The sequence below is a fragment of the Delphinapterus leucas genome, unplaced genomic scaffold, assembly GCF_059928025.1.
Source record: "Delphinapterus leucas isolate spDelLeu-1000000601 "Yukka" unplaced genomic scaffold, BTC_Dleu_Yukka2 spDelLeu_asBTCV2_sq25, whole genome shotgun sequence".
In the NCBI taxonomy this organism is placed as follows: Eukaryota; Metazoa; Chordata; class Mammalia; order Artiodactyla; family Monodontidae; genus Delphinapterus; species Delphinapterus leucas.
The window spans coordinates 3,693,472-3,719,812 of record NW_028322234.1 but is presented as its reverse complement, the minus strand read 5'-3'; the positions used below and the strand labels follow the sequence as shown (position 1 = coordinate 3,719,812).

The 26,341-nt window shown below is 47.2% G+C and overlaps 1 protein-coding gene and 2 pseudogenes across 3 annotated transcripts in view; 2 read left to right on the top strand and 1 right to left on the bottom strand.

Moving 5' to 3' along the window:
• Positions 1-3,724: 3,724 nt before the first annotated feature.
• Positions 3,725-26,341, bottom strand: part of LOC149744041 (2'-5'-oligoadenylate synthase-like protein 2) — a 51,228-nt gene continuing 28,611 nt past the window's right edge. Inside the window, exons 2-5 of one of the 3 annotated variants that reach the window (XM_089905866.1) lie at positions 23,547-23,870; positions 22,303-22,454; positions 19,552-19,702; positions 3,725-4,932 (exon numbers count right to left, since the gene is read on the bottom strand). In XM_089905866.1, the coding sequence (XP_089761992.1) occupies positions 4,737-4,932; positions 19,552-19,646 (291 nt within the window). In that variant the 5' untranslated portion in view covers positions 19,647-19,702; positions 22,303-22,454; positions 23,547-23,870 and the 3' untranslated portion in view covers positions 3,725-4,736. The other 2 variants (XR_016391582.1, XM_089905867.1) reach the window with 2 other exon arrangements.
• On the top strand, positions 13,382-15,665 carry LOC149744042 (putative POM121-like protein 1; annotated as a pseudogene).
• On the top strand, positions 15,291-15,396 carry LOC149744043 (U2 spliceosomal RNA; annotated as a pseudogene).

The window sequence follows — 26,341 nt, the reverse complement described above, 5'->3', positions numbered from 1 at the left end:
GAAAAGGAGACATTTGAGCAAAGACATGAAGGAGGCGAAGAGTGAGCGGTATGTATGTCAGAGGGAAGAATGAGAGAAAGTGGGACTTCCCTGGTGGTCCAGTGGGTAAGACTCCACTCTCCCAATGCAGGGGGCCCAGGTTCGATCCCCGATCGGGGAACTAAATTCCACACGCATGCCGCAGCTAAGAGTCTGTATGCGGCAACTAAGAAGTCCACACGCCCCAACGAAAGATCCCGTGTGCCGTGACTGAGAGCCGGCTCAGCCACAAATTTAAAAAAAATAAAATAAATTAAAAAAATTAAAGAAGAATGGGAGAAGGAACAGCAAGTGCAAAGGCCCTGTGGCGGCAGTATGCCTGGTGGGATTGAGGAATAGCAGTGTGACTGGAATGGAATGATCAAAGGGGGAGAGTGGGAGGGGATGAGGTTTGAGTACAAGTGTAGGGGGCAAATTGTGTAGGATCTTGAAGACTACTAAGACTTTGGCTTTTACTCTGATTGAAATGGGGAACCACTGGGGAGTTCCAAGCAGAAGAGGGACATGGATGGACTTTCATTTTAACGGTATCACACTGGCTGTTCGTGGGAAGATTGGATTAAAAGCAGAGGGTGGGGAGTGGAGGTGAGAGCAGAAGCAGGAATTCAGTTAAGAAGCTACTACAACAGTCCAGGCAAGAGATGTGGCACCTTGGATCAGAATGGTAGCAGTGAAAGGTAGGGAGAAGGGGTATGATTCAATTTTCTTATTATGGAAAATTTCAAACATGAACAAAAGTAGAATAATACAATGAACCTCCATGTACCATCCCCCATCTTCAACAATTATCAACCTGTAGACAGTTTTTTAAATGTTTATTCAGGTCTTCTGCCCATTTTTATTTTTATTGGCCACCCGGCACGCGGGATCTTAGTTCCCCAACCAGGGATTGAACCCATGCCCCCTGCAGTAGAAGCACAGAGTCCTAACCACTGGACCACCAGGGAAGTCCCAACCTACAGACAATCTTGTTTCAATGATATCTCCATCCACATCTCCCCTCCTGTATTATTTGGAAGTGAATCCCAGACCTCATATCATTTCACTGGCTATATTTTGAGTATAAACAGGTCTTGCTAAAGGATAGAGTGTGATGTGAGAGAAAAATTAGAGTCAAGGACCACTCTAAGGCTTTTGGCCTTAGCACTGGAAGGATGGAATTGTCCTTAACTGAGAAGGGAAAGACTGGGCCAGGGCACAGTGTAGGCATGAAGGTCGGGAGCTCGGCTTTGGAAGCAAACTTGAGTGTCTAGTGAGAGAGATCCAAGTTGGCTAGGGAGTTGCATATTTGAGTCTGGATTTCAGGGACGAAGTCTGGGGTTGAGATACAAATTACCAGCATAGATATATTTAAAGCCATGAGGCTGGATGGGTTCACCAAGGGAGTGAGTATAGAGCAAGACAAGAAAAGGACCAGTGACTGGGCCCTGAAACACTTAATAGTATTAAGTGATTGGGGAGAGGCAAGCATCCGGCAAACAAGAATGCGAAGGAGTAGCCAGGGAGGTGGAAGAAAAATCAGCAGTGTGTTTTGATAGCCAAGTGGAAACATTGTTCTAGGAAAGAGAAAGTGATCCACTGGGTCACATATCAGGTGAATCTGCGCTGACTTTGTCCTGAGGGCAGTGGCAAATCAGAGGAGCGACCAGAGGTGAAATGACCATTCTGGAAAGATTGGTCTGGCTGCTTCTGTGGGGAGGATGGATTGCAGGGGCCAGGGGTAGATATGTAGGGAAACGTGTCAGGACACTGTACAGTGATCCAGGTGAGAGGGAAGGTGACCCGGACTTGGCCGGAGAAGGGATGGGATTCTAGGTCTACCTTGGGGGGAGGGTGAACAGGACTTGGTGACTACAGGTAGGAGGTGAGGGAAAAGACAGGATGGCTATCAGCTCTCTGGCTTGGGTACCTGGGTAATGGATGGAGGGTACTGTTAACAAAGGGAGGAAGATAAAAGGAGGAGTGGGAAGTGGGGAGGTCTACAAGGGTAGCTGTTTAAGCCAGAGAGCTTAAAAAAGTTGTCCACATTGCCTAATGCTTCCGATAAGTTCAGGAATATAGGTCTGAGAAGCACCCAAGAGGCTACTGGTGATCATTGTGGGTGAAATGTAAGGGAGAGCTGGGAGCAGAAGCCAGATTTTAGGTGCGGGGTTGAAGAGTAAGTTGGGTGAGGAGGATGGAGACCAGGAGTGTAGATAACACTTTCAAGAACTTTGTCGTGAAAGGGAGGAGAAAGACCAGGTGTTAGCTGGAGGAAGTGGTGGGGTGGAGGGTGTTTGTTGTCTTAAATACCATTTGGGGGAAAAAAAAAACCCTCAATCATGACACGTTTCAATTTAAACTTTCCAACTGGCTAACCCCAAACGGAAAGAATCACATTTTTAATTACATAAATTCTAAAAGTCTCCATATTTTCAAAGTTTGGTAGTGCCTGGTCCTTAAACAGTCCTATATTATAACTGTTTAAAGAGCAGTGGCAATTTCGCAAACCAAAGTCAACAATAAAGTGAGATTCCAAACATTTGTCCTATGTTTATAATGACAGATAATGAGCTTCAAGGCAATATAAAAGTTATTCAAACAAACGTTATTCAAACATTCAGACCTTACATCTTAGTTTAAAACTTTTTTTGAAGTATAATTGATTTACAACACTATATCGGTTTCAGGTGTACAACATAGTTATTCAATATTTTTACAGGTTGTACTCCATTTGAAGTTATTATAGGCACTTCCCTGGTGATCCAGTGGTAAAGAATCTGCCTTCCAATTCAGGGGACACAGGTCTGATCCCTGGTCGGGGAACTAAGATCCTACAGGCGGCAGGGCAACTAAGCCCGCGTGCCACAACTACTGAGCCCATGTGCCCTGAAGCATGCAGGCCACAACTAGAGAGAAACCTCCACACCACAACGAAGAGCCCACGTCCTGCAATGAAAGATCCCGCACGCCTCAGTGAAGATCCTGCGTCTCGCAACTAAGACCCAATGCAGCCAAAAATAAATTAAATAAATAATAAACCTTTGAAAAACTAAAGTTATTATAATATATTGGCTCTATTCCCTGTGCTGTACAATATGTCCTTGTAGCTTATCTATTTTATACACAGTAGTTTGTACCTCTTAATCCCGTCCTCCTATTTTGCCTCTCCCCACTGGTAGCCACCACTTTGCTCAATAGACTTTACATATTAGTTTTGATTCATTTCATTATTCATTTTCATGAGATATCTGGGAGTTCAGCAGCTTTCAAGATTTCGAAAGGGGGAATTCCCTGGCAGTCCAGCGGTTGGGACTCTGGGCTTTCACTGCCAGGGACCAGGGTTCAATCCCTGGTCTGGTATTTAGGAACCTGCAGGCCTCGCAGAGTGGCCAAAAAAAACGATTTAAGAAGGGAACATGGGGCTTCCCTGGTGGCGCAGTGTTTAGGAGTCCGCCTGCCGATGCAGGGGACATGGGTTTGTGCCCCGGTCTGGGAAGATCCTACACGCCGCTGAGCGGCTAGGCCCGTGAGCCATGGCCGCTGAGACTGCGCGTCCGGAGCCTGTGCTCTGCAACAGGAGAGGCCACAACAGTGAGAGGTCCGCATACCGCAAAAAAAAAAAAAAAAAAAAAAAGGGAACATGCAGTCGATTGTGTATTGGTTTTATGGTTTGTAGAAATGCCACGTAGTTGGGCATATTTCTATGGCGGTGGGGGAAGAGCTAGTAGTTAGGAAGGGTGTGGGCTGGGTTTTAGGAAGAGGAAGATACATAAAGATGGGTTTTCTCTTAGCTTGTGTTCCTCCAAATGCAGAGCCTGAGACAAGGAGTTGCATGAGACTTGTTTTGGGAAATGATCCCAAGGGACAGGTGTGGGGGATTGAGAAGGAGGAAAAAACAGTCCAAGAAATATCATGAAATTGATCACTACTGTGGGCAGCTGAGCTTTGATCCCACTGGGGACCCTCTAAGGAGCAATGCAGAACGTGCCTCAAAATTATCCACCTGAGAGGTGGAGGAGGGGAGTATGCACTCGCTGCACTCACTGGTTCCTGTCTTTCAATGCGCCAAGGCTTACCCCCTGGGGTGTTAACTCCCTGGAACTTCCATATTTGCTCAGAATTACTTGGAAGGCTTGTTAAGACACAGATTGCTGAGTCCCACTACCAGAGAACCTAACTCAGGTAATTCTGGGCTAGTTGCTGAGAAGTTTTATTTCAAAGAGGTTCCAGATGATGTTGATTCTGCTGGTCTGGGGTCCTTACTTTTGAGAATCAATAACTTAGAGGTTTGAGCTTTGAAAGGTGACAACATGGGGGAGAAGGAAAGTTGACTCAAAGTCATGGAGTTGTGAGCCAGCATTCAGTGTTCTGGAATTGCAAGTGTTTGGCCACGTCTGGTATGTTTTGAGAGTGACGAGGAGAGACTGAGAGGTCAGCAAGAGCTAAATGGTCAAGAACCCTGAATGCCAAGCAAAGGAACTTCAACTTGATTCTGTAGGTAATAGGAGCCATTGGAGAATTTTAAGCAGGGGAGGATTCTGTTTCTATTTATGCTTCAGAAAGAGCACAGTGGTCTGGGTAGAAAGGGGTGAGCTAGGGGGACATGACCATAGAAGTCTACAAAATGAACAGCCTGATCTTGGCACTCGTGGGGATGTGGGGCCTCTCTTAACGAGCATGATGGTGTCACAATCCTTGATGTGCAGTCTGAGAAGCTATTGATTCCACAGTTTCTGGCCCCGGAACCTGAGTATCTGATCCTCCATGTAAGGTCCTCCAGCCTCTTCAATCTTCTCTTTCAAGTCGTGGATGGAGTCATCAGGGTCAATGGTGTAAGGCTTGCCCTGGCCACTGGAGTCCTTCATGAAGACCTGGATCTCAGGGGGGAAGGTCTCCAGCACCTGGAGGCTCCTGAAAGGAGAGACAGTGGTGTTCACTGGGGCCACATGTCCTCTTGTTTTCATAGTTTTGCCTTTCCCAGAATGTCATATGGTTGGAATCATCCAGTGTGTAGTCTTTTCAGACTGGTTTCTTTCAACTAGCAATATGCATTTAAGCTTCTTCCATGGCTTTTCATACATCACCACTCACAGTAACAAATTATTTTTTTCTTGTGATGAGAGCTTTTAAGATCTACTCTCTTAGCAACTTTCATATACACAGCAATATTGTTAGCTATAGTCACTACACTATACATGACATCCCCAGGACTTATTTATCTTATAACTTGAAGTTTGTACCTTTGGTCCACCTTCAGCTATTTCACCCACCTCCCACCTCTGGCAACCAGTCTATTCTATGTATCTGTGAGTTGTTTCTTCTTTGCTTTTAAAGATTCCACATATAAGTGATCTCATACAGTATTTATGTTTCGCCCTCAGACTTAATGCACTTAGCATAATGCCCTCAAGGTCTATCTGTGTTGTCACAAATGGCAGATTTCCTTCTTTTCATGTGGCTGAATAAAATTCCATTATCTATCTATATCTATCTATCTATCTATATCTATATGTCACATTTTCTTTATCCATTCACCTGTTGGACACTTAGTTGTTTCCTAGTCTTGATTTGCCTATTTTATTTTATTTTTTTACCCACACTGCATGACATGCGGGCCTTAATTCCCTGACCAGGGATCAAACCCATGCCCCCTGCAGTGGAAGTGTGGAGTCTTAACCACTGGACCACCAGGGAAGTCCCCTGCTTTGCCAATTTTAGAATCAGGTTATTTGTTTTGGTTTGTTTGTTTGTTTGTTTTTTGCTATGGAGTTGTTTGAATTCCTTATAGATTTTGGATATTAACCTCTTATCATACATGTGGTTTGCAAATATTTTTTCCCATTCCTAGGTTGCCTTTTCATTTTGTTGATTGTTTCTTTTGCTCTGCAGGAGCTTTTTAGTTTGATGTAGTCCCATTGGTTGCTTTTTGTTTTTGTTGCTTGTGGTTTTGTTGTCATACCCAAAAAATCATCACCAAGACCAATGTTAAAGAGCTTTCTCTTTATGTTCTCTTCTAGGAGTTTTACAGTTTCAGGTCTTACATTTAAGTCTTTAATCCATTTCAAGTTAATTTTTACAAATGGTGTAAGATAGGGGTCCACTTTCTTTGTTTTGCATGTGGATATCCAGTTTTCCCAACACCATTTACTGAAGAGACTATCTTTTCCCTGTTGAGTATTCTTGGATCCCTGTCAGTTAGTTGCCTGTATGTGTGTGGATTTATTTCTCGGCTCTTGATTCTGTTGCATTGGTGTATGTGTCTGTTTTCATGCCAGTACCATACTATTTTGATTACTCTAGCTTTGTAGTATAATTTGAAATCAGGAAAAGTGTTGCCTCCAGCTTTGTTCTTCTTTCTCAGGATTGCTGTGGCTTTTGAAGTCTATTGCAGTTCCATACCAATTTTAGGATTGTTCTTCCTATTTATATAAAAAATGTCATTGGAATTTTGATAGGGATTGCACTGGATCTGTAGATTGCTTTAGGTTGTATGGACATATACTCTCTGCGTGAGATGTGCATGTAAATGATTTGCCTAAGACTTATTAAAGCAAAACAAAAAAAGTCAAAGAAACTGCTACATTAGAAAATACTAAACATGTAGAGTATGGGCGGCTGGTGTGTGCTCGGGATGACCCAGCCCCCTCCAGGCCAGAGAGGTGGGTGGGAAGCAGCAATTACAACAGACAAGGATGACCCTCCCTGTTTACCCCTCCCTCTGGGCCCATTTTCTTCCGGGCTGCATCGTTTAAACTCAAAACACACTTTTAATATAGGGCCCTTGTAGCCATCTTGTTGTGCTACTCTTCACAACCCATGAGCAGGGTCACAGGAAACTGTAAACGGGTCTGGCTTTCCATGTTACCACTCATACAAGCCAGTGCTTTTCCCACTTGATCTACAGATCACAGACACGTGAGGATTATGCAAAAGAACAAGAACAAAGCTTTATTATAAGTTTCACATCGAAACAGGGTCCACACGAGGCCCAGCCTGGGAGGAGGTGGACACTGATGGCCTCGCCACAAAATTATTGGCTCAGGCCAACTTCCTCCTCTTAAACCCCAAGGTAATGAATCGTGACCCGGAGGAGAATGACTTGGTCGATGGCCCAGCGGTTTGTTGTCCAGCCAAGCGCTTGGCAGGTGATGAGGGGGCCCTAAGAGCAAGGCTGCACCTTGCTGTGCCCACTGCGGAGCTGGGGCTGATAGTAGTAGAGGCCGGAACCGACACACCCCTAAAGTCAGTCTTGGCTGGGCATGGGTTGCGCCCTCCGCTGGAAGTAGGGGGGCCCTGCCTGGGTGCGCCCACGGGGATGTGACCTAAGATGGGCCCTCCCGTAACACTGAGAGCTGCAAACATGCAGCTCAGATCTCGGGCAGCCGCTCTGCTCCCAAAACCCAGCTGTGTGCTGGCATGGGTGCCCACGGTGGGACTTGTGGATGATGAACCCACAGAAGATGTTTGTGCGGGGCCGCCCGAAGCTGGGGGGCCTGGAGCAGAGGCAAAGGCTGAAGCTTTCCTTTTCCTATGCTGGGGAGAGCTGCCACAGGCGGTGGTTCCTCGCTGCTGCCAATCAGGGCCCCCAGGGATGTGACTTAAGATGGAGGCAGTAGTGCCTCCAAACCCAGGCTTCTTCTTAGGGCTGGGTCCCGTGGTCACCATGGGGTGGCTCTGGTGAGGAGGGCCCCAGGAGTTCAGGCCCACGCTGCCCCCTTTGCTGTGTGTGGTGCTCGGGGGTCCCCTCGTTGCTGTTGTAAGGCTGAGAGCTGCAAACATGCAGCTCAGATCTCGGGCAGCCGCTCTGCTCCCAAAACCCAGCTGTGTGCTGGCATGGGTGCCCACGGTGGAATTTGTAAATGATGAACACCCAGAAGATGCTTGTGCGGGGCCGTCCGAAGCTGCGGGGCCTGGAGCAGAGGCAAAGCCTGGAGCTTTCCGCTTCCTATGCTGGGGAGAGCTGCCACAGGCGGTGGTTCCTCGCTGCTGCCAATCAGGGGCCCCAGAGATGGGCTGGGTAGTGGCTCCAGGCTGCAGAGGAAATCTCAGAGTTTGGGTGCGGGACCTGAGTGCAAGCAAGCTGGTGGTGACTGTGACTGAGGATGTGCTGTCACTGGGGGGCGTCTGCCGGGCCTGGGTCGAGGAGAAGAGGCTCCCACTGGAGCCAGGGGCGGACCCCAAGAGGAGAGGATGGGAGGGTGGAGTGGTGTCCATGGGGGTGACCTCAGGGTCAGAAGCGGCCTGGGGTGCCAGGCCCGCAGATGTGCCGGGTGAGGGTCTGGAACTGACAGTACACGTAACGGGCAGGCTTGAGGAGGGGGCAGTAGGGCTGGTGACGGGAGGGAGGTTCTGTGGGGTGAAGACAGGAGAGTCCACACACATGGGTTTCCTATGCTGGGGAGAAATGCCCAGGTCCCCGATGGCATAGGTCTCACCCCGCAGCGCACTGTTGATGCGCCGGAAGGCTGCTTGCTTCTCCGAGTCTAGGTCTTCAGCGGTGACCCGGAAACCCGGCTCAGGGGCTGGGGGCAGCCTCAGAGGCTCCCCTCGCCGGTGCGGCAGCAGAGGAATCCTGCGTTTTCGGGGCCTGGGACTGTCAGATGTGCGGGAGCCCTCCCTCCAGGGTCCTTTCTGCCCTCTTGCTGTCTCTGCATTTTTGTCAGGCTGGCTTTTCCTCCGGTAAACCACCGGAGCTGCAGAGGGCGATGGAGGGCCCTCCTCGCCCCCTGTCTTTGTAGACTTCTGGGGCAGCCCTTGCGGTATAGCGGGACCCCTCCTTCTTTCCACTGGCAGGAAACCTCGGGTGGAGCTATATGAGCTCGTGATGGCGTTTCTTTGGGGGCAGGAGCTCATACAAGAGGTCTGCTGTTTCCTGGCGGATCTGTCCTCTGCCCACTTGGCGTGGAGGTCTCTCTGCAGAGGTCCAGACCTGGGCACGAAGAAAGAGCCCCCCAGGGGCCTAAATGCAGATCGTGCGTCCCCGGTGTCATTGGGGCCGCTTCTCTGGTCATCGTTCCTCACTGTGACTGTGGGGACTTCCTCCTGCTTGGCCATCCCTTGCCCCCTCTCTCCCAGGGCCCTCAACACCGTCTTCTCGGTGCTGTAGTTCGGGACACAGTTGGGTGTCGTGGCCGGCACTGGCTGCCCCTGCGCCACACTGGCAGTGACTGTGTCCACTGCGGACACTGAGCTGCGGGACGTCGTGGAGGTGCGAGCACCCATCACTGCCTTCTTCCGATGGCCTCGCCTGAAGATGGAGATAAGGATCCCCATAAGGAGTGCAGCGTCTGCGGGATGGTAGAATGGGGTCTCAGAGACTCTGTGGCAAAGCGCAGATGCAGAGTCACTGGACACTTGTGGGCTGGCCTGCGAGTGGATAGCCGGCCATAGACAGCTGGGTGGCCCGGGCCGGCCACGGGAAGTCGGTGGGCGCGGGGAGCGGGCTGGGGGCAGCCGAGCCCTCCTGGCAGGTGCTGGTCCCCCAGTGCCTGGGGCGGGGGTGAGGGGCAGGGCCTACCTAAGTAACTGCTCCTAGAGAACTTAGGTGAGGTCGGTCCGTGGATACAGAGCTGGGCTCTGAGCACTCTCCTTCAGCTGCCAACTCGGCCAAAAGTGGAGTGCGCTCTCTTTGGCCTGTTGCCTTTTTATACTCTGAAACCTGTGAGCGAACAATGGGCGTGCGTTGGTGGGGCGCAACAATTTAGGGAGGGGTGGCGCATGCGCAGAGTACACGTCAGGCCCTGGGGCGCACAGGTGAGGATGCGCGCCCCTGGACCGTCTAGCGCTTCTGAATCCCCCGGGGGTCTGAGGGCTGGAGGTGTTTGCCTTGAGGGTGATGAGCTTCTTGGCAGGACAGCTGGCCCTTCTCCCCTGGCCGCGCCCCAGTGCTGTCGGGGTAACTAACTGTACTGGACGGGATCCCCGCCCAGCAACGTGGAGCAAGGTTGCTGGCTGTGCAGCTCCCACAAGAGGCGGCAGCTTTGGCAGCAGCGCCTCTGCGTTCCCCTGGCGCCACTGGAGGGGAGAGCCGCTAAGAACGGAAGTGCCCACACCATCCAGATCCTGCTGGGGCGACACCTGAAGTGGTGGCCAGGGCTGGCTGAGAGGGCCATACTTACCATATGACCCAAAAACCCACTCCTAGGCAGTTAACCAAGAGAAAAACTTTTCACAAAACACAAATGTGAATGTTTTAGCCATCTTGTCCACAATTCCTAAATATAGGACTATTGAGGTTATCCAATTTTCTTGAGTTTGTCATTTTTTAATTGTTCTTGGAATAACACTATGTATACGTATTGTTTCACAGTCTAGAGTTAATATTTTACCAATTAAATAAAATTCAGAAGGCTTACATCCATATAGATTCTTTTACCTTCCACTCTTTGTTATAGCTGTCATATGTGTCACCTTTATATGACTTCAACGCCACCCTCTGAGACTGTGGTATCCTTTTTTCATACATATACAGGGAACTCCCTGGCGGTCCAGTGGTTAGGACTCAACACTTTCACTGCTGGGGCCCCGGCTTCAGTCCCTGGTAGGGGAACTAAGATCCCGCAGGCCACGCAGGCGTGGCCAAAAAACAAAAAAAGGCATACATATATAAAATAATGTAAGAGGATAATTTTTCCAGATACTTGCCATTTTTGTTGCCCTTCCTTTGTTCCTGAAGTTGCAAGCTTACTTCTTTCTTGTGTCATTTCACTTCAGCCTGAAGAAGTTCCTTTCATGTAATGTTTTTATAGCAAATTGTCTGGTGATGAATTCTCTTAGTTTTCTCTCATCTCCATCAGACTTCATTTTGGCTTTTGTTTGGCTTTCAGTCTTTAAGGATATCCTTGCTTTAAGGATATCATATCCTGGTTTGGTCTTTTCCTTTAATACTTTAAAGATGTTATTCCATTCTTTTCTGGTCTCTGTTTTCTGATGAGAAATCACAGTCCTTCAAGTTGACATTCTGTGATGTATAACAGGTCGGTTTCCTTGACTGCTTTCAAGATTATTCTTCACCTTGGCTTTTTTATCAGATTGTGTGTCAGGGTGAGGCTTTCTGAGCTTAGGTCTGTGTCTCGAAATCAGTGACGTTTTCAACTATTCTTTTCCTCATATATTTTCTTCTGCACCTTTCCTTCAGACCCTCCAACGGCACAAAAGGTAGAACTTGCAATATTGTTTCACATGTCTCTGAGACTTAATTTTTGTTCAGTCATGTATCCTCTTTGTTTTTCAGATTGTGCCATTTCTATTGATCCATAAGTTTTCTGAATCTTTCCTCTGTTTTCTCTGTTCTGTTATTCAGCCCATCCAGTGAATGTTTGCTTTTGGATATTGCATGTTAAGTTCTAAACTTTCCATTTGCTTCTTTTTCATAGTTTGTACTTCTCACTGAAGAACTTCTTTCCATTAATTTCAAGAGGATTTACCTTTAACTCATGGAGCATGGTTGTAATGGATGCTTTGTCTGCTAATTCCTCCATGTGGGTTATTTCAGGGCTGGGTCTGTTGATTGCATTTTTCTCTTGAGAATTTGTCACATTTTCCTAGTTCTTTGTATGCTCCGTTGTGTGATTTTGGGTGGTATCCTGGAAAGTTTGCCTATTATGTTTCGAGACTCTGGTTCCTATTAAAATCCTCAGGAGATTGATACTTTTCCTTTTTCTGTGGTTTTTATTAAGCAATTCATGAACCTATGGTCAAACAGGTATTGTGCCTTGTCTTCTGAGTTGTTCCAGTCTTGGTGCAGTTTTCAGGACACTGCTGTGCTGTTTGTGTCCACATGGTGCACGTACCACTCAGGGGTTAATCTCGGAATTGAGTGGCAGTTTATACTGTAGTTCACTTCCGCAAGCCTCTATTCTGCCTCGTTGGCTCTGTCTGTGCATGAGGCTCAGGGGGATCCCAGGACTTATGTGGGCTCGTACACAGACCTAAATAATCTCCTCCTATAGCTCTCTCCTCTTTGGAATTCTACCCACATTCTCAGGCTTCAGGGGCCCCTCCTACATGTTCCTTAAAGTGTTTAAGCCGCCATGCTGTCATGCAGTTCCCTATGACCAGGTTGACCTTTCAGGTGAAATAGCAAGAGAAAAGAAAGGAAAATAATGGCATGCCCCCACACTCTTCAGACAATAGGAGCCTCTTAACCTGTTCCTTTGTCCAGAGACACAGGCCATTTCTCAGTGAAGGCCTCTGCCATCACTGAGGTTGCAGGGGAGATGTGGTAACTGGGGAGAAAAAGACCAATGGGGATGACCCCCCTCACTCAACATCCAAGCCCCCCACTTTCTCACTTGTCTGGCTAGAAATAAAAGGTTGATCCCATGGTTTTAACTTTCAGCTGTTGCTGGACTTTGCGTGCCTTGCGTAAGCTGGGAGACAGAGGCAGGAAAAAAACCCACCATAATCACCCTGTTACGGGCTGTTATTCAACTTTGGACTTCCAGGCCCCATCTGCCTGTTAGCGTTCACTTCTTAGAGTTTCAAGTGCATGCTGTTTGTCCTCTATCTTGCTCCATGCGGCTCTCAAGCCCTCGTAATATGACCACAGTTCTCGTGCCACATGTAAACATTCGAACACTTTGCAGATACTGAATTAAAAATCTATTATTTACATTGACTCCACCATTTTTATTTTCCTGGTGTCTTCATTAGAAAATTCAAAATTACATATGTGCCTGGCATTATGTATTTTTTGGTGAGCAGTGATCCAGAGGATGGAAATGTATGCCTCCTTCGACTCCTTCAACTTAACCCCACTCTGGGGCAATGTCCCAGTCAGGCAGAAACTGCAGGTGGAGCTGGAGACCTTGAAGAGTTTGGCTATACTTCCAGCTCAGCCCAAAGCCCAAGGATGATTCTGGACTTTCATTCTGACTCGTGCATTTCAGATCTTTCTGGGTTTGGACCTGGTATATATGTCCCTCCCAGCCCGCCCTGCCTGCCCCTTCAGTTGTCACCCCAGCAGGATCCGGTTGGCTTGGGCACTTCTGCGTTTTTTTTCTTTTTTTTGCACTTCTGTTCTTAGTGGCTCTCTCCTCCAATGTTACCAGGTGGGAGGGCAGGTGGACGCACAGGCGGTGACGCCAAATCTGCCACCTCGGGCGGCGGCTGCTGAGCCAGGTACCCTGCTCTCCAGCTTTCCTGCTCTGGTGGCCGGGGACCCATCCTGTACAGTTAGAGCCGGCCGGGGGAGAAGGGGCAGCTGCCCTGCCAAGAAGCTCATCACCCTCAAGGCAAACACCTCCAGCCCTCAGACCCCCGGGGAGATTCAGAAGCGCTAGACGGTCCAGGGGCGCGCATCCTCACCTGTGCGCCCCAGGGCCTGACGTGTACTCTGCGCATGCGCCGCCACCCCTCCCTAAACTTTTGCGCCCCGCCAACGCACGCCCATTGTTCGCTCACAGGTTCCAGAGCTGCATCCCAGCAACAGGCCAAAGAGAGCGCACTCCGATTTTGGCCGAGTTGGCAGCTGAAGGAGAGTGCTCGGAGCCCAGCTCTCTATCCAAGGACCGACCTCACCCAAGTTCTCTAGGGGCAGTTACTTAGGTAGGCCATGCCCCTCACCCCCGCCCCGGGCACTGGGGGATCAGCACCTGCCAGGAGGGTTCATCTGCCCCCGGCCCGCTCCCCACGCCCACCAACTTACCGTGGCCGGCCCGGGTCACCCAGCTGTCTATGGCCGGCTACCCACTCGCAGGCCAGCCCACAAGTGTCCAGTGACTCTGCATCTGCGCTTTGCCACAGAGTCTCTGAGGCCACATTCTACCATCCCGCAGACCCTGCGCTCCTTTCTGGGGGTCCTTATCTCCATCTGCAGGCGAGGCCATCGGAAGAAGGCAGTGATGGGTGCTCGCACCTCCACGACGTCCCGCAGCTCAGTGTCCGCAGTGGACACAGTCACTGTCAGTGTGGCGCGGGGGCAGCCAGTGCCGGCCACGACACCCAGCTGTGTCCCGAACTACAGCACCGAGAAGACGGTGTTGAGGGCCCTGGGAGAGAGCGGGCAAGGGATGGCCAAGCAGGAGGAAGTCCCCACAGTCACAGGGAGGAACGAAGACCAGAGAAGCGGCCCCGATGACACCGGGGGCGCACGATCTGCATTTAGGCCCCTGGGAGGCTCTTTCTTCGTGCCCAGGCCTGGACCTCTGCAGAGAGACCTCCACGCCAAGTGGGCAGAAGACAGATCCACCAGGAAACTGTAGACCACTTGTATGAGCTCCTGCCCCCAAAGAAACGCCATCACGAGCTCATATAGCTCCACCCGAGGTTTCCCGCCAGTGAAGAGAAGGAGGGGTCCCGCCATACCGCAAGGGCTGCCCCAGAAGTCTGCAAAGAAAGGGAGCGAGGAGGGCCCTCCATCGCCCTCTGCAGCTCCGGTGGTTTCCCGGAGGAAAAGCCAGCCTGACAAAGATGCAGAGGCAGCAAGAGGGCAGAAAGGGCCCTGGAGGAAGGGCTCCCGCACATCTGACAGTCCCAGGCCCCGAAAACGCAGGATTCCTCTGCTGCCGCACCGGCGAGGGGAGCCTCTGAGGCTGCCCCCAGGCCCTGAGCTGGGTTTCCCTGTCGCCACTGAAGACCTAGACTCCGAGAAGGAAGCAGCGTTCCGGCACATCAACAGTGCGCTGCAGGGTGAGACCTAGGCCATTGGGGGCCTGGGCGCCATGCAGCCTTCCTGTCCCTTTCTGCTGCCTGCCGCAGGGGCTGCTTCTCCGCAGAAAATGTTTCATAGTTATTTCTATTTTAATATGATCATGGTACATTAAAATGTATTAGTGCTTGCCTGTGAACACTAAGGTCACTTGACTTGTAATTGTCTATGTTGTTCTATATTTTTGTGACTAAAGGCATTACTTGGGGGAATGAAAAGAATATCTTGAAGCGATTTTGGCTTTTGATCTGCCACTAACTCCTATTTAACCTTAATTCAGGCGTCGGATTCTTTGACCCAAGGAAACAGAATAGTATAAAAAGAAAGAATGTGAGTGTCAGATGGTGGCAGTGATTAAGTATAGCAAGAGACGCCTTTGCAAAAGTTACTCTTGGTCCCAGAAGACTCTCACTTAGCTGTGTGACCGTGGGCAAGTCACTTCACCTAAATCTCTGAATTATAGGGCTGTGCTGATGATTTAAAAGTGACTGAGCACGGTGGACACTCGGAAATCCTGGGTTCTCAATAAAGCCACTGCCCTGCTCTTTGGTCCTTTGGGATTACTATATTAGTAAAATTTATACTTGACAGTAATTTTAGCTTAAAGTTTATTTTGTCTATTTCATCTCAGGCTTTTGGCTAAGATCAAGTGTAGTATCTGTTCTTGTCAATTTAAATAGCAAGAGAAAAGAAAGGAAAATAACGGGCATGCCCCCACACTCTTCAAACAATAGGAGTCTCTTAACCTGTTCCTTTGTCCAGAGACACAGGCCATTTCTCAGTGAAGGCCTCTGCCATCACTGAGGTTGCAGGGGAGATGTGGTAACTGGGGAGAAAAAGACCAATGGGGATGACCCCCTCACTCCTCAACATCCAAGCCCCCCACTTTCTCACCTGTCTGGCTAGAAATAAAAGGTTGATCCCATGGTTTTAACTTTCAGCTGTTGCTGGACTTTGCGTGCCTTGCGTAAGCTGGGAGACAGAGGCAGGAAAAAAAACCACCATAATCACCCTGTTACGGGCTGTTATTCAACTTTGGACTTCCAGGCCCCATCTGCCTGTTAGCGTTCACTTCTTAGAGTTTCAAGTGCATGCTGTTTGTCCTCTATCTTGCTCCATGCGGCTCTCAAGCCCTCGTAATATGACCACAGTTCTCGTGCCACATGTAAACATTCGAACACTTTGCAGATACTGAATTAAAAATCTATTATTTACATTGACTCCACCATTTTTATTTTCCTGGTGTCTTCATTAGAAAATTCAAAACTACATATGTGCCTGGCATTATGTATTTTTTGGTGAGCAGTGATCCAGAGGATGGAAATGTATGCCTCCTTCGACTCCTTCAACTTAACCGCACTCTGGGGCAATGTCCCAGCCAGGCAGAAACTGCAGTGTGTCTTGGAGAAGGTCTTTTGCATTGAGATAGTAGGATGCTCTTTTAGCTTCAAGAACTTGGATGTTGTTGAGTTTAACCTGGTATAAGTTCAAATTAGAGTGTTTTAATTTTAGGATGTTAAAGGTAATCCCCATGGTAAACACAAAGAAAAGAGCTATAGAATATTCCCAAAAGGAAGTGAGAAAGTAATTTAAATATTGTATTGTAAGAAATCAGCTAAACACACACAACGAAAGAGAGGAATGCAGGAAATGAGGGGCAAAAAAGCTTTGGGCAGATGGAAAAGAAACAGCACAATAGCAGAAATAAGTCTTTTTTTTGTCAGCAATTACTTTAAATGTAAATGCATTAAACTCTCCAATCAAAATACAGAGATTGGCAGAATAGGTAAAAACATATGATCCAACTATATGCTGTCTACAAGAGACTTACTTGAGATCAAAAGACTCAAGCAGGTTGAAAGTTAAAGGATAGAAAAGGGAATTCCAAACTCAGCAAGAAAACTCAAATAGTAACCAAGAGAGCAGGAGTGTCTATACCAATATCAGACAAAATAGACTTTGAATTTAAAATGGATCAAAGAGTTAAATATAAGAGCTAAACTATACAAATTTCTGAAGAAAAAAAGGGATAAATCTTCATAGTCTTGGATTTGGCAATGAACTCTTAAATATGATAGCAAAGGCACAGACAACAAAAGGAAAAAGAAATTGGACTTTATCAAAATTAAAATCCTTTGTGTTTCAAAGAACACCATCAAGAAAGACATAATACAACCTTCAGAATGAAGGAAAATGTTTGCAAGTCATATATCTGATAAAGCCTAGTATTCAGAATATGTAAAGAACACTGGCAACTCAACAATAAAATGTCAAATAACCAAATTTTAAAAACGAGAAAAAGAATCTGCACAGATACTGCTCCAAAGAAGACACAAATTGCCAATAAGCACATGAAAACATGTGCAAAATTATAAGTCAAAATTATGCAAACTGAAACCACAGTGAGACACCACTTCATACCCACTATTGTGCCATATAATTTTTTTAAAAACAAGCGTTGGCAATGATGTGGGGAAATTGGCACTTTCAATCATTGCTGGTGCAAATACGAAAAAGAAAATAGTTTGGCCGTTCCTCAAAAAGTTCAACACAGAGATACAACATGGCCCAGGAACTCCACTCCCAGGTATATGTCCAGGAGAAATAAAAAACATACGTTCACACAAAAACTTGTACATGAGTGTTATATTGTCGTATCATTATTCATAATAGCCAAAGAGTGGAAACAACCCAACTATTCGCCAACTGAGGAATGGAAAAATAAAATGTGTTATATCCATACAATGAATATTATTCAGCCATTAAAAGGGTGAAGGACAGATACATGCTACAACCTGGATGCACCTTGAATACATTTTGCTTACTGCAAAAGTCAGACACAGAAGTCCGCACATTGTGTGGTTCTATTCATATGAAAGGTCCAGCATAGGAAAATCAATAGAGACAGAAAGACCCAGGGCTGGGGTGAAAGGGGTGGACAGAATGAGAATGACTGATACTAGGTATGAGGTTTCTCTTGGGGATGATGAAAATGTACTGGAATTAGAGATGTTGATTGCAAAACCTGAGTACACTAAAAGCAGCTGAATCACACAGTTAAAAAAAATGTGAATTATATCTCAATCAAAAGATAATATGACAACCTTTTTATAGTCATTACTCTTGATCAGTTTCAGGATGGAATTCTCACAGTGACTTCAATGGAGTGGCTTGTATGGGATGATATTTGAGGCTCAACCCTTTGGGACTAGATGTTCATTTTGAGCTGTTGAATGACGGTGAGGGCCAGCCAGTATATTTTCTTCACGGAGGATCAATCCCCATATGGTATCCTTGGTTTGAATCCTTGTCTTTTTCTCTTCATATTCCTGAAACAAGCTCCTAGGAAATACATTCACAATAGTGAGAGGTGTTGACATCTTCCTGGCAAAAGTCTTATTCACAGGTGAAACTTCAGATCTCCTTATTACTAGCTGCCCGGGGAGTCCCCTGAATCAAAGTAGGGCTTATGAAGATGGACCTTGCATTTTAGCGTGCACTTAAAATACCCAACAGGCTGATCACATGGGGAAAATAACTTTATTTACATGAGACAAGTACAAAGTCAGCACAACACAATGAGGGAGAGTATGGGTGCTGGTGCCTGATGGCCTGAAATCAAATCCTATTCGAACGCCATGTGTACCTGGGAAGGTTAGTTACTTAGCTCTTCTGTTTCTCAGTTCCCTGGCCAGGGATATGGAAATATTAGTAGGACCTGCTTATTCGTATTATGTTCTGAGGCTAAAAATTAGTAAATACAAAGCCTGAAGAAAAATGATGGGTACTTCATAAGTGCTACCTACATAAATGTTCAAGTATTAAATGCCTGGAAGAATAAGTAGGTTGTCTCCAGAAAGGGCACCTAGGAGGCTACAAATAGGAGGATAGAGCCTACTTTTTCACATTGATGACACGAGTAAGAAGTTTTAGAGCTCATGGAAAGAATATTATTTCTTGTGATGCACTGTGGGGTGGGCAGAGTAGGGGCTGTGACCCATATTTTATGGTTCAGGGCACTGAAATTTAGGCAGATTGAGTAACTTGTCTAGCGTCACAACACTGATGAGTGATGGGTCTGAGGCAGGGGAGGGACAGAGATTCCGGAACACATGGACATGAGATCATACCCTGGATACACAAACCAAGAGCTCTCCTCACTCCCTTTCCCACATCCTCCTGCCCCAAGAATGCTGCAGGGAGACAGCTGGTACTCGGAGGAGGTGCCTGGCCCAAGAGAATGGCTCAAACCTGGACCCACCTCCTGGCTCTACGTTTCAATCCCTGACCCCAAATACAGTGTCTTTCCCCCAAATGCAGACCCCCTGATGGACCAGGGTATCCAAATATGTGTGCATCTCCCCTCCCTTCCCCCTCAGCACTTGATTCTAGCAGCTGATTTGCAGTGAGACTTCCTGGTGGTCAGGTGACCACCCTGAATGACCAGTAGTCTACTTGACTCCCTAACTGACTCAAAACCCAGGACATTCCAAACCAACTGCCCACATGACAGTTGCACAGAGAATTAGCATCATCTTCAACGGATCAAACCCGGATGATGAGCAGTTAATATTCATTAGCTGGGAACAGGGTCTACTGGGCTCGTGTTTTGGTGGCTTAACACATGAAGGTTACAGGCCCCCAGGGTCTCACTGACTAGAAACTGACCAATCGTCTGAGCAGCTTGGACTAAGGCCTGGCTAAGAGCGGGCAGTGGCTGCACGGGCTCTGAGTGGGCACCTTCCCTGCCCAATCCTCCCTCAGCCAGATCCAGGCTCTGCTGTACAAACTACAGCCATTGCTCCTGAATCTACTTGCTGGTATTAGTTCCACAGTACCTTCAATGGAGTGGTCAGTGGGGGTGCTATTTGGGTCCCTACCCTGTTGTTTGGCCAGATGCTGATTCTGATGTGCCTGAACCACCGCTGCGGATGGCCAGCAGATTATCTTGATCACAGATGATATTCTTGTGCATCCTGTGTTTGATTCCTTTATAATCTTCCTTTTCTTCTTGGTACCCGAGTCATGATCCTGGAAAACACAACAAAAACTGAGAGAACTATTGATATGTTGCTGGGAGAAGACCATGCAGAGGTGTCAATTCATTCCCAGGTCACACGTCTGTTCTCTTTGTTCACCAGCCTCCTAGGGGAGTCTAGGGGAGTCACGTGAATCGAAGCTGGGCTGAGAAGAGGGTGTTGCAATGTGGTGTGCACTTAAAATAGCCAGCAGGCTGACTGCACGGGACATGACTTTATTTAGTGAGATAATATAGAAAGGGAGCACAGCACAGTGACCGACAGAGTGGGAGCTGGTGCCTGATGGTCTGGATTCAAATCATACCAGAAGCCACATGAACCTGGGAAAGTTATGCAGACCCTCTGTCCTCAGTTCCTTGTTCTGTGATAGTGGAAATGTTAATAGGGTCCACTTATTAGTATTACATGATGAAGCTTAATACAGCAAATCAGGTAGACCCTGATGAAAAATGATGCTTACTTCATAAGTGCTACCTAAGTGTTCAAATATTAAATGTCTGGAAGAATAAGCAAGAAATGTGGTAGTGCTGCCTCCAGAGAGGGGACCTGGATGCCACAGGGCAGGGGAGTGGGGAAGGTTATGGGTGTGATGCTTTAGAGCTTGTGAAGAATATCTGTCATCATCTCCTGTGATCCCCACATCAGCCCCGTGGGGAACTCATGGCAGGTGCTGTGAACCATATTTTATGGTACATGGCACTAAAATGTTGAGATTTTAAGTGACTTTCCCGGAGTCGCAAAGCTGATGACAGATGGATGTGGGACAGGAATGTAGTTGGTTCCCTGGGACAGAAATCCCTGAACCCCTGAATCCTCTAGATGGTGCTCTGGACTCCTGAGCCCAGGGCTCCCCTCCCTCCATCCCCCCAAGCCTCCTGCCTGCCCCATGGTTGCTCCAAGGACAGGAAGGGTCTGAGCCAACAGGAGGGCCCAAGCCTGACCCACTGCCTCCCTTACATGTTGATCCCTGACCCCACAGCTCTTAAATATCCCTGAAAGAAGGTCCCTTGAAGGATCAGGGGGTCCCATCTACGTCCCTCCTCCCTCAGCGTCCTCACACACTGGGTGAGCCTCCTGGTGGTCTGACCAGTGGTCGGCTTGTCTCCACGTGGCTCAGAGCCCTGGTCTCTCCAAGCCAGTTGCCCACATGGCACGTCTCTAACAAATTAGCTTGGTCTTCAACAACCAGCCCTGGATGCACAGTTAGTGCTGATTAATCAGGACAGTGGCCTGCTGGGCTGTGCTTGGTGGTTTAGTGGGTGAAGCTGGCGTGCCCCACTGTCGCCTGACTATTGATGTGAGCAACTGTCTGAGTAGCCTGGGCTACGGCCTGGCTGGGGAGGGGCCGTGGCCGCACTGGCTCTGAGGGCGCACCTTCCCTGCTCATCCTTCCTCATCAAAATCCAGCCCCTACAAACTCCTCATCCATCCCTAGACCCTGCAGTGGCACAGGAGAGAGGCCCATGCCCTTCTAGAGGGACCCCTCCATAGCCACAGCCTAGAGACCCCATCCCAGGACTGTCTCTGAGGATGACCCAGGCCCTCCTAATCTCTGTCACCAAATGTTCATTCCACTAACCCGATGGCATTGTCCCTTCTCTCCACGTTCCCAGGCAGCGCCCAAACACCCAGTGATCCTGTCCACATCAACCACTGGAAATACCGCCACGAAATCCCAGTTTCCTTCCTTTCTGAAAACCTCTAGGTTTAGACTGCTAGTATTTGCTTTTGGATTTTGACATCGACATTCAGAAGTGTTTAGCCTGGAATTTCTCCTGTCCTGTAATATCTACTGCTGGTATGACATCAGTATTCTCCTGGTCCGATGAAAGCAGTGTGGGTGTGTTCCCTCTGTATCTGTTCTCTGGAAGAGCGTGTAGGAGACGGGCATCGTTTCTGTCTTAAATGTTTGGTAGAAATCAGAGGAAGCCACCTGGCCCTGAAGTTTGTTTTGTGGGGAAATTTTTTTGGCATCTCTTTCTAATTGAAGTTTACTTGGTGTATTGTACAGGGCACAGATCTTAAGCATAGAGCTTTATGGTTTCTTGTAAATATAAACACATCTGTTACCAACACCCAGTTCAATATACAGGACGTCCCCAGCACTCTGGCCGCCCCCTGTCGAAGAATAAGTGCTAACTTATTCGGTTATAAGAATGAAGTCAGTTACTCCATGTATATTCCAAGTGCAGTGATTTACACACAAATAACTCAAAATGAGTGTGGCAGCACAATGAGAAAGTAGTGGAGGGTGCTGGAGGGCTGGGAGAATCCAGTCCCTTTGGGATTTCCGCTGTGGAGGTGGAGCCAGAGTAAGGAAGCTGAGAGGAGCTTCTCTGAAGCATCTGGGCTTTTACAGAGGGAAGAACTACTGCTCCCCAGAGTGCAGCGCCCATTGTAATTCACTGAGCCCTCCCTTTGCGGAGGGTGCTTTCGATACTTGTGTGTTATTTTACATAGAAATGTTTAAAAAAATAAAGAGGAGATCAATTTTGTTTGATGTAACAGCCTTTCACTGTTAAAAGTAAGACATATATCTAAAATTATGCTAAATCTGTACAGCTCCGACAGGAAGTAACCGGCACTCACTACCTGACTCAGGAGCGGAGGCGGAGCAGAGAGGCGGCCCTCCTTCCTTGGCCTCGTGTCTCATTTAAGCTGCCAGACGCTGCACAAGCTCCATCCCCTCTGAGTCTCAGGCTGACGCCTCCAGGTCACAGTCTTCACAGGAGTCAGACGAGAACCTGCCACACAAAGGCAGGGACTGGAGTCAGTGGGGAGGTGGGCTCCCTGGGGTCGGTGTGTGGGACCCAGGGGGCTACTCAGACCCTGCAAGTGACTTTGGGCCCTGACATCCCCAGGGCTCACATCCCCAGGGCACTGGGGCCTGTTTGCTGCTCTTTGCCAAGTGTGTTCTGGTAGCAGAGAGACCTGTCCTACAGGGGCGATTTAACCTGGGCATTTGGCCGGGCGGCGTTCGAGCGACTGGTCCCCTGAACAGTGAAAGTGATGCAGAGGAAAGGGGAGGCACTGGGGCTCCAGGGTGAAAAGTGTGGGTCCCTCCCACCTGGGCGCTGTGAGGAGTGGGAGGTCTGATGACACAGGTGGGAGTAGTGACCCTGTCCCTCCAGCCCACACGCAACACGGCCCATCATGAGACCAGCACAGTGGAAGTGGGCAGAGAACCGCAATGTTCCCTTTTCCCCTAATAATCGTTTTTCTTTCTTTAACACCCCAGCCAAACTTGCCTGTGCTTTTTAATTTAAAAATATCCTGATGCTGTGGTCACAGAATCATAAATTCTATAGCTTTGCTGTATCCCAACATGAAAAGTTTGTAGAAGACACTGCTTTTCAGCATGTAATAAAACCAGATGTATTTGTTATCTAATTTTAAGGTCATAATTAATTTGGAATCCTGGCCCTTTAACTCATCCTAAATTAGCATTGCTTTGAATTGCTTTCATTTTGTGTGTGTGTTGTATTCAATTTTTACACATCTATGAAAAATCTATAGAACCTCAGGTTGAGAAATGGTGCCATGAGGTGACCCAGGCCCTTCAGTGGGGCTCCACAGAGGCTGAGGGGTCCCCAGGGGTTGGGCAAATCCCAGCCAGGTGTGGATCCTGCAGTGTCCCCTACCGGATGACAGGGCTACTGTGTGCCCACAGGGATGCAGCAGCGCTGGGCCAGGTGAGCTGTCTGCTTGCATGAGAAGAAGCCCCGGTTCCTCTGTCCTCCTCACCCTTTCCCCAGGACGCCTGAACTGGGGGGTACCAGGGCCACTCCAGATATCTCACCACACCTGGTGATTAACTGGGGGTGTTGTCTGCTGACCTTGGCGGGTTGGGAGGGCAAGGCTGGGTCCTGCAGAGGGAGATGTTGAACCTCACCAGGGACACTCTTTACAAAGAACACAATGTGAACAACACCTCCAGGAGTGATGTACGTGATGACCCCACAGACACCTTCGGCCCCCCATCTAAACATAAGAGCCTGGCATCTTCAGGGATTCTATGGAACGGGGACTGTTCCCTGGCGAGATGCACTCAGGTCATCCTCCAGTTGCCTGCGCAGATTACCACCATTCTCTTCTCTCCACCTTTTTGTTTACATGCAGTGGTGAGCACCTCTGTGCTCTTCTCTGGCTTTTGGGTTTTCCTGAAGCACCAAAAAAAAAAAAAAAAAAAAAGTCAGGGATGGCAAGAGAAGCACATACACTTATTTGCCTTCTGCTCTTCCTCCTACCCTCTCCACGCTCACATTTCCTCTTCTTGTTCTTCCTCATCCTTTTACTTCATCCCTTCTCTTGAATCCAGGATGAGAGAATTTCTTTTTTTTTTTAATTGGATGAGTCAGTCTTCTTTTACTTATTTATTTATTTTTAACGTCTTTATTGGAGTATAATTGCTTTACAATGGTGTGTTAGTTTCTGCCTTATAACAAAGTGAATCACCTATACATATACATACATCCCCATAACCCCTCCCTCTTTTGTCTCCCTCCCACCCTCCCTATCCCACCCATCCAGGTGGTCACAAAGCACCGAACTGATCTCCCTGTGCTAAGCGGCTGCTTCCCACTAGCTATCTATTTTACGTTTGGTAGCGTATATATGTCCATGCCACTCTCTTTGTCACAGCTTAACCTTCCCCCTCCCCATATCCTCAAACCCATACCGTTTTTATGCTAAGTTATATTCTACATGTACCTGGAAAAATGTTAAAAAGATTTTTAAAGAACTGCGCATCTATTTTTGCAGCTGATTTGCCTGTTCAAGGCTCGCTAGCACTTTATCCATCTCAGTACTATTTCACTTAGTAAACAAATGCAGTTACCATAATTGCTGCATATGTGTCTGTGTTCCCTTCTAGGTTATATGTTTTTGAAGTTAGAAACTATATTTATATCACAGCCCCTATGTATGGCACAATATCCATTGCTAATTCAGATTGTGTTTTAAGATATGAGACAAAATTTAAGACTTTTATTATAGTCATAAACATCTAGCAAATCAACCAGAAAATAAAAACTAATTTTCAATTGGTTGGCCAAGAACAAAAAAGGGAGGAATACCTAGTGCAAAATCATATCTCTAATAACTACTGTTGGATTTAGAGCACACACATGCTAAACTTATTTTAAAATATCTTCTTATCAAAGATTTGAGGTTGGACCGGAAAAAATTATATCAGAAGTGAAAATAATTATGTGGTCTGACCAGCGTGGATCACAGAAAGTAAGGGTATACTATATATAAAGTAGATAAACTACGAGGTCCTGCTGTATAGCACAGGCAACTATATTCAATACCTTGTAATAACCTATAAAGGAAAAGGATCTGAAAAAGAAATATATATATATCTGAATCACTTAGCTGTACACCTGAAACACAACATTGTCAATCAACTAGTCTTCAAGGGAAACAAAACAAAACAAAGTAAGTGTAAAGGGAAGTATAGTTTTATAAATTCACCTCTGATAGCCAATGGACCAACTGAAAGAAAACAGAAAGTACAACTTTCTAGGAGACAGGACATGGCCAGCAAACCAGGCCGTTACCCTCGGTAACGGTCATACCTGCCAAAAAATATACAGACTAGCCTGCATTCAGGAATACATAGGAATTCTTCATTTATCTGGCATTGTTAGGCAATGAGGTATTGCATGTTAGGAGAAGTATTTTTAAAATGACAAAATGAAGAGGAGTTGTTTTAACCTTCACTCGGTAATTTTTTTCTAAAATTAAGAAATGTATCCACTGGTGTATTTAATGTTTCCGTGATAACTCGGGGTCATCAGTTCAATCAACGTTTGCATGAATAATGCAAATGGAAACAAGACAGGCATGCTTACTTACTGAAACTGAAAATGACATGGCACTGGCTGGAATAACTGATGAGAGAGCACGAAAAAAGCAAAAATGAAAACAAACCGTGATCAAGAAACAATCAGTCAAGTTCTGACTTTCTGTACTTAGTCTCAAAATGAGATACCACAAATCCCAGCGAGAGACTCCAGCATCATCAGCTGTCTTTCTCCTTTGTTTCCACCTTCCTTTCCTTCTCCTTCTATCCTAGACTGTTCCAGGCAGTGCTTATGGCTGCTTGCAAGAGAAATTCTAATACTTGCTTTCTCTCACACAAACTTCACAATATGTCCATGTGATAACTAGTGTGGAGGTAAAAGACAATTCATCACAGAGACATCTCCTATGAAAATAAAATTAGAAACTAGCTTTTAAACATGCAGAGAGAAGGGCGTGGAGTCAGGCACTAATTTCCTTGCGAATTCCTCTCCATTTCTAATAGACGTTCTTCTTTACCAAGATCCCTTTTTATTGGTGTCCTATTCCAGACTGCTCCACCCCGCCCATCCTCATTCTGTAAAATACATTCACACTCTTTTGTGACCCTACTTATTTGCCCATTAAATAATCAATCATAGAACTGTCGGAATTATTTACAGAGTGAAATTAAAATGCTGGAGTCACTTGGAGGGTTTAAGCAACTCCACCAGAAAATACTGGGCATGGATTTAAAAGAGGCTGCGTGGGACTTGCTCTTGTCCAAGTTCTTTCTCAAGAAGTATCTGAAATAAGCCTAAATTCAGAGTTAATCAGACTGGCCTGC